Source organism: Bidens hawaiensis, unplaced genomic scaffold (assembly GCF_021521415.1).
Source record: "Bidens hawaiensis isolate Kalapana, Puna unplaced genomic scaffold, B.hawaiensis_p1.1 tig00057109_1, whole genome shotgun sequence".
In the NCBI taxonomy this organism is placed as follows: domain Eukaryota; kingdom Viridiplantae; phylum Streptophyta; class Magnoliopsida; order Asterales; family Asteraceae; genus Bidens; species Bidens hawaiensis.
In genome coordinates this window covers 25195-36170 of record NW_027500315.1, presented here as the reverse complement: position 1 = coordinate 36170, position 10976 = coordinate 25195, and the positions used below count along the sequence as shown (strand labels likewise).

Below are 10976 nucleotides of genomic sequence, written 5' to 3'. Positions count from 1 at the left end.
AAAAGCTATGAGACGATTTTACTTACTATCACCTCTCGGTCTCTAAGAAGGTGTTCACCCGCTGAATTATAATAATTAACAATCTCAACAAAATCCTACGGTTGTACCTACCACAAACAAACTCTAAACACAAAGTAAAGAATTGAACATGCAACTATCAATCAAAACCAATTCAATTAACCGAAGCACGAGATTATGAGATCAAACCAACAAAATCACAGCCACTAAAAACAACATAATTCATCATTAAACCAAACTTTTAATAGCAATTCAAGTCATATTGATCAAACAATCCATTTAGTTCATCAAAACCGAACAATAATCATCTAACCTATGTAGAACAAAGAGGTTTAGCCAATCATAATCAATGAAAAGTAGATAAAATAGATATAAATGATAAACATGTTCATATAAATCTGCTTACAAAAGGTTTGAATGATTAAAAACCAAAAACAAACTCACAAACGTTAAAATAGTCAAAACCGACAACCGAATGATAAAATATAGAACCTTAAGCTTGTCCTCCTTGGTTTCTCCTCTAGAGCAGGTGTGGTGGCTGAAAATATTATCTTAAATTCGTTCATAGGGTATTATCCCTTTATATATATATGTATTAACACCTCCTTCCTAATATAAAATAGGTTAAAACAAGCCCACAAGGCCCACTATAAGACAAAATAGATGGGGTAGCTGATTCCTGAACATTCTTGGCAGCCTTTGGGACATGTGGGACGTCTCATAGCGCGGGCATGGATGCCTCACCTGGTCGCGTAGCGCGGTTTCGTGGCATCTTCAGGATATATACCGTGCCTCACTCTTCATAGCACAAAACCATTCCAGTTATTATCAGAAGAGTTGGGAATCACGAGCCGGTGCATCGAATCCCTTGTGTCAAAAGTCAATTCTAACCCTATGAAGGTGAGTATATCACATAGTCAGTCAAGTCAAAAGGGGGAAATTGAAGAAACTCATACAACAAAAAGATGGTGGGGCGAAGATCTTGCAGAGTTAAGGATTGATCTTTATTGGAGAGCAATGGCTGCCCTAAAATCGGGTCGGAAAGTGCCACCTAATCTTATTGGTGATGCTTTAAAAATCTACACTTCAAAATGGCTTCCAAAAGTTTCAAGAAATCTTGAAAAGAGGTCAACTTTGACTAGTGAATCGGATCCTTCGGGCTCACAAAGCAGAAAGCTTTTAGAATCGATAATTAGTTTACTTCCCGTTGAAAGTAATGCGGTTTCTTGTAGCTTTCTGCTTAAATTGTTAAAAGCGGTTAACATACTTCAAGCTTCGGGTTCTTCCAAATTGGAATTAGCAAGAAGGGTTGCACTTCAACTGGATGAAGCTAAAGTTTGTGATTTGATGATTCCGTCTGTACCGAACGATAGCGATACAATATACGATGTTGACATATTTTTAAACATTTTGGAGCAGTTTGTGTTACAAAGTCAAAGTCAACAGACTAGTTGTCAAAGGACAATGCAGTCAGCTGAAAATGATGTTTGTGGGTCTGAGGGCTGCAGATCTTCTTCTTCGGGTTTAAATGGTGCGATGGTTAAAGTCGCAAAGCTTGTAGATGGATATCTGCAAGAGATTGCTAGAGATGTGAATGTACCATTGTCAAAGTTCATTGCTTTGACCGAAGCTGTTCCTGAACTTGCAAGGCTGAATCATGATGATCTTTACAGAGCTATTGATATATATCTTAAGGTAATTGAGTTTCAAATAGTTACAGTGATCGTTGTTTATTTTGACTTGATTTTTATCCCACATATCTTGAATTTGACTAGTTGCAAGAGGGCATTTAGCTTTGTCTTGAAACTTGTTATAAAAACTTAAAATCACTAGTAGAAGTGACAAATGAAGAGGGCATTTATCTATGTTTCAATTGCCTCACTTATTTTTAAAAATTCTAACATTTACAAAACAGTTTATAAGAAGTTACATAGAATTGGAACATCTAATGAAAGTTGACTGTTGACTTTAGATAAACAAAATAAACTTGAAATGACTTTAGTGAGATAGTTGAGAAATTTGGTTCCTATTATGTAAAGTTATCCTTTTATTTTTATAATATCTTGTGTTAAATATGATTACCAAATTATAGTTCAACTTATAATAAAATGATTTATACTTCAACTTATAATAAAATGATTTAGGGGGTGTTTTATGTATTTAGAGTAGTTTTGGGAGACTGTTGGCTAGTTCTATTAAAGCCAAGATAAGATTCAATAACTTGCACTTATCATAGTCTGCATTTGACTTTGAAATTTGAATATTTGATCAACCAGTCGCACCCGGAGCTAAACAAGCGTGAAAGGAAGGATCTTTGCCGAGCACTCGACTGCAAAAAACTCTCTTTCGAAGCATGCATGCACGCAGCACAGAACGAGTTGCTTCCATTACGGGTAGTTGTACAAGTCCTCTTCTCTGAACAAGCTCGGGCTGAAATGGCTGGTGGTCACGTGACCGGGCTGCCCAGCAACATCAAAGCATTATTAGCTGCCAAAGGCACCAAACCTAGCCCACCTGGTTCACAAAGCACCACCGCGAGCACACCACAACCACATGACCAATGGCTCAAGTCACATAACCCTAGTGTTTCTAGTTTAAAGACAAAAGTAGATGCTGATCACGATGAGTCAGCGGACGAGTCTTTGAATGTGAAACAACATTGTTTGATTCCTTCTGTGCCGAAAAAGACGATGTTCAGTAAGTTGTGGTCTAAGAACCGTGTCGAAAATGAAAATGAAAATGAAAAGTAATTAACACTTTGTTGAAAATGATTCTCACCAATTTTATGTTAGATATTATTATTGCTATATGAAGATTAAACTGATACAGTAGCTAGAAGAGAATAATTGTCATGGGTGATAGTGTTTTTATACATGTATATGTAATTGTCACGTGTTCAATTTTTATTGGTTGTTGTTAGCTATTGTACGGTTGATTTAATATCGAATGTTAAAGTTGTAGAAAAGAGAAAGTGGTTGGTTTGTTAAGAATTTAAAACCAAAGGGGCCTAAATAAGTGTTTAAGGAATTTCTTGCAAACAACAGCTAAAACCTGAAAAACGTTTTCATAAACGCTTATTTTGGGAATTTTTCCTATATAAAAATGTGAGTAAAGTATTTTCATTGTTTGGGGATTGGTTGTAGCTCCATGCTCGCCCCGCACTCGTTACCCTGTTGGCGCACTATGTTGTAATTCAAAGTTGGGCGCTAAAGTGGATGGGGTGTAGTGAGACACCAACCACTGCACCAAGTATAAAGATGATGGTAGATGTCATGTTGCCCTATTCACAAAATGGTAAGTTTATTAGTTCTCTAAATAAAAATCATATATAATTTTTAAGCTAGTGAGTTTCTTGATTTTTGATAAAAGAAACACCAATCTATAGAACAAAGTTTCTTAATATGTGATACTCAAATGGATGAAATGGTCTTTTGATTAGTTTTTCAAATAAAAAGCATGTTGTATAGTTTTTAAGGCATATAAATTTCTTATTTTTTGATGAAAGAAACACGAATCTATAGAGTAAAGTTTCTAAATAATATGGTACTCGTAACAATGAATTTATGCATCACATTCATGACGCTTCTTTGCACACATTTCAGCACACAATTCCCGACTACTGAAGCAATCTATTTGATCTTTACAACAACACCACTTCAATCCTGGATGAGCATCATAGGCATTGCAAATAAGCCATCCCAACTTTTCATCTTTGTATTTCTTTTCGTTTGCAACTCGACTGCCTGCATTCATGTAACAAGATATGTGTAACCTTACAATCAATCATATGAATCACATAAAGAGAGATAATTCAAAAGACAATCCAGGCACACGTAATGTTAACATCTATACGTAAAAAAAATCTTTCTATATATTAGTCTAAAAGCTAGGATGTGTTTGTCGTTCTCATATATAAATGCCATACATGGGCATGGGCATGGGCATGGGCATGGGCATAATATATATTGAAAAGAGTTTTAAAGTCAACACTTACAATTAAGATGGATGAGCATTGTAAGAAAAGATAAGCATAATATAATGGCATATATTTGCTTGACCATTATCGATTAGTGGTTAATTATAAGAAGTTTCAAGTTTTTTGCTTGAAATATATATGCATTCTGATTGGAATATTGTAATATGATAAACAAGATTACTAAAATATGATAAATTATTAATTAATAATAATGATATCATTATTATTTCAAAATGTATTGTTTAGCATTAATATTTAGCATTAATATTGTTGATTTATATTTTTTTTTTATTTACATTTTAATGGTGCATTAAATTCGAGATAAAAATCTTCGAGTTTTTACTAAAACGAGGTTGATAGAAAAACTATTTACTAAAATGGACGATTTCAAAAGTATTTTTCAAATTATGTGATTTTTGAAAATCTCATTTTTCTCACCTCTAATTTTATTGGATAAACAAATTTTGTACAGATTATAATTTTATCTAAACTAGGAGGGGCCAAAAATTAAATTGAAAAAAAAATCATTTTTTTAATCTCGCGTTTCTCTTAATTTTAGAAAAATGTTTTAAAACCTCTAATTATTAAAAAATGTTTTTCATAATTTTTTTATAACTACAGTAACAACCCTTTAGAAACAATCCTACATAAAAAAGTTTATAAATTAATAAAGAGAAAACCTATATTGAGGAAAAAAAAACTACAAGGTTGTTTAAAAAACTAATATCTCATTTGAATATTGTTCGAAAAGGCTCAGCTAGTCAAGAAGTAAAAAAAAAAATCTTAAGTAAACGAGTCGAGCCATCTCGGTTTATCTCAAGCTTCTTCAGCCATAGATGTAGGGATGTTCATGAGCAAGGACAAGCTCGTGTTTGGATCGAATGTAAACTGAGCTGGCACTAGCGAGGCTCCTTTACATATGAGTATTCTTCGATCCGAGTTTTTTTCGGGCTAGCTTCAAACGAGCCGCGGGCTACAAACTTTTTAAGCAATCTCATAGTTTTTCTAGCTGAGCTTTCCTCTTCTTAAAAAATGTCTTTTTATATATATCCACATGCCGTTCATCATCCCCATTGATCAATCAATTAAGGCCTTGAATAAAAAGCATTCAAAATCGAGCCGAATCTGAGCTTATTCTAGCTCGGCTTATGAACAACCCTTCATCTATGGCAGAATAAGCTCGATACAAACTGAGCCGGCTTAGCTTGTTACGTACGGTTTTTTTTCGAGTCAAGCTTTTTTCGAGTGAGCAGCTAGCTTTTTGAATAAACTTGTAGTGTTTAGTTAAGCTTTTTTCGAGTGATATTCAACGAGTAATCCCCACCTAGGCCGAGTTCTCAGTGAGCCATCCCCGAACAAGGCCGAGTATTCACCGACTAAAGCCGAGTACTCCCAACTCCCCAGTCGACCGCCTAGGATTAGCCTAGCGCTTTTTGAAAACCTTGATTGTATGTATGAATCATCACCTCACTAGTCAACAACCTTCACCACATGCGTTATGTGGGGAGCGCCCCACATCCAAACCCTCCAAGACACCCAGAGGGTGTTGCCGTTGTTATTTTTTTAGACCATGCGTAGCGTGCCCCCTCCCCTCCCCTCCCCCCCCCCCCCCTCCAACCCAACCCAACAAAAAAAATTGTCATGAACACCCCTTGGGGCGTCTTGGAGGGTTTGAATGTGGGGCCACTTCCCACATAGAACCGGTGGTTGATTTATGGGGTGGTAATTGAGTGTGGAATAATAGGTGAAGGTGTTTTTATGTTTTATTTTTAATAAAACTATAATAATAAAATAATAATAGGGTAATGATTGATAGGGAGTTATTCACCACACATCTTTTGTGTATGGTGTTCCTATGGTATGATGATGTGACACCACACAATAGAGACGTTGTCTACTAAACACGATCTTACACTCACACATATTTATTATATGAGTTTAAAATACGGACGACAGTTGTTGACATAACCTGAACCATACAAGAGAAAAAACAAAATTTGGATCGACTAACACAACCCGTTTAAGACGGGTTGGGTTCGGGTTGACCCGTTTATTACTTAAAACAAACTTTTATAATTATATTTTTCTTTGCGTTTTTCTGTTTACATTTTTCTAAAGATACACCTGTATTTTCCAATTATTTTTAAGATTTTTAATGCCTTTTTTTTTAAAATACATATTACTCCTTTACTCTGTCGACTTTAAATTATATTAATTTTGTTATTTATTTATTTACTTTTGATAAATGAGTTGAACGGGTCGTGTTCCGGTCGACCCGCATTCATGTATGTGGTTATGGTTGAAATTTTTGACACCAATAATAATATGAGTCGTGTTCGAGTTACATAGTTCAACCCGTCAACCCGTAACCTATTAACTCGCCAAATAATAACTTAACTATCAATTAAATAGATAACAATAATTGTAGCCACATGAAAACTGTTCAACCGTAATAAAACCATCATGGTTTGGTTACTGGAATGCAGGTATGAAATTATTATGGATTTTGATATGCAAATTTGCAAAGTTTTCACTTAACCTTGAATGATCACTTATAATGATGACTATTGTTTAACTTTTTAATTTTGAGAATGAATTGAATCAAACTTTACATTTCTTCATTGTATGCTATGTAATGTATGCATACCAACTGCTCGATGAAATGCCTGTGCGAGATTATGAATCAATTTTATTTCAAAAATCCATCAACTAAAGGCAAACCCAACTAGAACTAATTTTCTTCTTTGGCTGCACTACTGCATAAAGGAATAGCACAGATGAAGGCAGCTGAAGTGGTTTTTGAAGCCAAAGAAAAGGACTTAAGACCAGCTTGTTTGACTCATTTTGGTTTGTTTTCGGGTATTTAAATTTATAAACTTTTATCTGGTTTTTTATACTAGGTGTTGTTTATCCGGCCCAAATAAGTGTGTCAATACACTGTTTCTGGTTCTCATTTTGAATTTTCTACCGTTCTCCTATTAAATTAGAAACTTTTATAATAATAACCATAAATATGATTCGAATCATATGAAAACAGTAATTTTTCCTCATATCGTATTACATATTTATGACGATCATGGTATACAAGACGCAGGCACTACAACATTTGGATCTTCATTCAAACTTGAATGAAAATGGAGTTCTAACGGTATACTTACCAGATTCATCTACCCACGTCATATGCCCTTGCCCGTACAGACCTTTCTCCTTATCGTTAACATCTCGAGTACACGTCACCTCATATGTTCTCTTTTGATGCAACTCTGTGAAGCTCATGACAGCCTCTACTTTTTGAACCACAAACTTAATACTTACAACCTCTGGCACAGCAACGTCCTCGATGCTGTAACCCGAGTCTGGCAAATCAACAATACTCACACTCTCATCATCATGAACCACAACCTTGATACTTACACCCTCTGGTACAGAAACGTCCCTGATGCTGTAACCCAACTCTGGCATACCAACATTAGTCACTGTCCTTGAGTATGTTTTGCCATCACCTCTTTTCAGAGTTACCGAGAAAGAAGGACAATTGAGCTGGGCCTCCGGGATGGTCTTTGAGCAATTAGCTTTCTTTCTAACGATGGTTTCAATTTGTTTGGGCGTATAGCCTAACCCACAAAGATAAGGAATGTAGTCCTCTGGTTGGATGTCAAATACTAGGCCTGGATCGTGGGCTTTTGGTGGGTTCACGTGACCAGAGCCGATGGCGAATACGTCAGCAGGAAGACCTCTTTCGTCTACAATGGGCTCTCCTTTTTGGTTTACTTTGTTGGTTTGCTTGGTCAAAGTCAGCTCGGTCAAAGGAGCCGTTATTCTCCTTGTGGCTCAAGTTCTAGTTTGTTTTAAATAAGCCGGTTCCTTAGGGGATAATTGGCACGTTATTTAATTTGTTTAAGTCTTCCTTTTATTTCTATGTATTTCCTTATTAGTAGGTAGTTGTTGAAGCAGTTGTATTTCTGGCTATTTAATGCCAATCGATTAATGAAACTAGTATGCACTTTTCATTCATTGTACTCTCTACACACTTGACACTTCAAGTGGTATCAGAGCACAACTCGATTCATAAGTGTAACAAAGGCTGTTGCGATGGCGGAAGGAGGAAGTAATTATCAATCTACCTACGTTCCAAAATTCAATGGGGACTACGACCATTGGAGTATGGTCATGAAGAATTTGATCCAATCGAAAGAATGTTGGAACAATGTGAATGTTGGGTATGCTGTGATAAGAGAAGGAGAACAAGCCACTGCAACTCAAAGAAAGAACTTTGAAGAAAACAAGTTGAAAGACTTGAAGGTATTGAATTATCTTTTCCAGTCAATTGATAAATCAATACTAAAGACTATTACCTCAAAAGAAACCTCTAAACAAGTCTGGGATGCGATGAAGACTAAATATCAAGGTAGTGCTCGTGTCAAGAGAGCACAGTTACAACGACTCCGACGAAGCTTCGAAGTGCTGGAGATGAAAACGGGGGAGACGGTGACCGATTATCTGGGAAGGGTAATGGTCATAGCAAATGAGATGAGGTCTTGTGGTGACGTAATGACGGACGTTACGATTGTAGAAAAGATTCTTCGGACACACGCTGAAAACTTCAATTTCATTGTGTGCTCCATAGAGGAATCCAGAGATCTCGATACAATGTCCGTGGACGAGCTGCAAAGTTCTCTCTTAGTCCATGAACAAAAGCTAATGAAAAAGTCACCCGAAGACCAGGCCCTACGGGCCGAACAGGAAGCTTCAGGAGGAAGGGGTCGAGGACGGGGAAGATCTTCATTTGGTAGAGGTAGAGGAAGAGGAAGAGGCCGCGGGTCGTTCGATAAGAGTGGTGTGGAGTGCTATAAGTGCCACAATCTGGGGTACTTTCAGTATGAATGTCCATCGGAGAGAAAGCCGTAAACTATGCAGAGTTTGACGAGAATGAAGAATTAAATTTGATGGTAGAAATAGATATTGAGAAGTTCGAGCTTGAAGATAAGGCTCTAATGGCTGAGTCGGGTTCAGTGAAGAATGGGAGAGAAAGAATTTGGTTTCTAGATTCGGCTTGCTCGAATCATATGACGGGAAATAAAACTTGATTTACAAGACTTGAAACTTTTTCACATTCGGTGAAGCTAGGGAATGATAAAAGGCTCGAGGTACAAGGTGTTGGTGACGTACGGTTGCAAGTAGATGGGGTGTGTCAGGTGGTGAGTAAGGTGTATTATGCCCCAGAACTAACAGCAAATCTACTTAGTGTGGGTCAGTTACAAGAAAAAGGGGTTACGTTCATATTCAAGAATGGGAAGGCGAATGCTTACCATCAAGAGAGAGGGTTGTTCATGACTTCTACAATGACAAAGAACAGGATGTTCCCAATCTTTGTCAACGTAAACACCCCAGCCGATTGTATGCATGCTGCCATGGGAGAAGATCTATGGCATAGGAGGTTCGGGCATGTTAATCATAAAGCTTTAAGAATGATGCAGTTTAACCGTATGGTTGAAGGCCTTTCAAAGGTGACCGAGAAAACACGAGCATGTGAAGTGTGTTCCCTCGGTAAACAAGATAGAATTGAAATACCAAAGAAAAGCAAGTGGCATGCATCTGAGAAGTTACAACTCGTTCATACCGACATATGTGGACCCGTCAAACCGAACTCCTTGAGCAATAAGAGGTATGTGCTTGTATTTGTTGATGATTTTACTAGAAAAAATTGGGTTTATGCTTTGGGAGAAAAAAAGGGAGGCATTTGAATGGTTTAGAAAGTTTAAAGTAGAGGTTGAAAAAGAAACTGGGAATTACATTAAGTGTTTACGAAGTGACAGAGGGGGAGAATTTTTGTCAAAAGATTTTAAGTTATTTTTTGAAGAAGAAGGAATTAAACGTCAACTAACGGCTGCCTATACACCCCAACAAAATGGGGTGGCCGAGAGGCGTAATCGGACACTCATGAATATGGTTAGGTGTCTCTTAACCGAAAAAGAGATGCCTAAACACTTCTGGGCCGAAGCCATATGTTGGGCGTGCCACGTTCTTAATCGGTGTGTGAGTAGAAGTCTTGACAAGAAGGTGCCTCAAGAGTTATGGACGGGTAGGAAGCCGAGTGTAGATTACTTCAAGGTTTTTGGGTGTATTGGGTACGCTCATATACCGAAACAACTAAGAAGTAAGTTGGATGACAAGAGTCATAAATGTATCTTTGTGGGTGTAAGTACGGAATCAAAAGCCTATCGGCTTTATGATCCTAATTCTAAGAAAATTGTAATTAGCCGGGATGTTACGTTTGATGAAGAAAGAAAGTGGGATTGGAATTTAGGAAAGGAAGAAAAAGAAGAGTTGATTGTGGAAGAAGAAGAGATTCCGAGAAAGCCGTTTGAGGAATATCCTATAAGTGAAAATGAAGAAAGAGAAATGGAAGAGAGTCCTCAAGTGGTAGATGACTCTCAAGATGGAGACGGGTCAGAAGGGGAAGATTCACAAGAAAAAGAAGTTGCTACACTTACAAGAAGAACGGGTAGAACTAAGCGGGCACCAAGTTGGTTAAAGGATTATCACACTAACTTTGCAGAGGATGATGTGATGATTATGATGAGTATTATTGAAGACCCTACCACTTATGAAGAAGCTGTTAAATAAGAAAAATGGGTTGAAGCTATGAAATTGGAGATAGAAGCGATAGAGAAAAACAATACCTGGGAGCTTGTTAAAGTTGAAGCTGGTGTGAAGCCAATTGGGGTAAAGTGGGTGTTTAAAACAAAGTTGAACGAAAGGGGTGAAGTAGATAAATATAAAGCAAGATTAGTTGTAAAAGGGTATGCACAAAAGGAAGGAGTTTACTATGGTGAAGTTTTTGCACCAGTAGCCAGGTGGGATACTATCCGTTTGTTTCTTTCTGTGGCTGCTAAACGAGACTGGACCGTGTACCAACTTGATGTAAAAAGTGCCTTTTTACATGGAGAATTGAAGGAAGTTGTGTACGTTCAACAACCGG

The 10976-nt window shown here is 37.1% G+C and overlaps 2 protein-coding genes across 2 annotated transcripts; both read left to right on the top strand.

The window, feature by feature from the left end:
* Positions 1–822: 822 nt before the first annotated feature.
* LOC143601797 (BTB/POZ domain-containing protein At1g67900-like) lies at positions 823–2896 on the top strand. The gene is made up of 2 exons (XM_077079106.1): positions 823–1713; positions 2295–2896. The coding sequence occupies exons 1-2, from the start codon at positions 913–915 to the stop codon at positions 2766–2768; spliced, it is 1275 nt and encodes a 424-aa protein (XP_076935221.1). The 5' UTR covers positions 823–912; the 3' UTR covers positions 2769–2896.
* Positions 2897–8086: 5190 nt separating this feature from the next.
* On the top strand, positions 8087–8902 carry LOC143601799 (uncharacterized). The gene has a single exon (XM_077079107.1). The coding sequence runs from the start codon at positions 8087–8089 to the stop codon at positions 8900–8902; it is 816 nt and encodes a 271-aa protein (XP_076935222.1).
* Positions 8903–10976: the final 2074 nt, after the last annotated feature.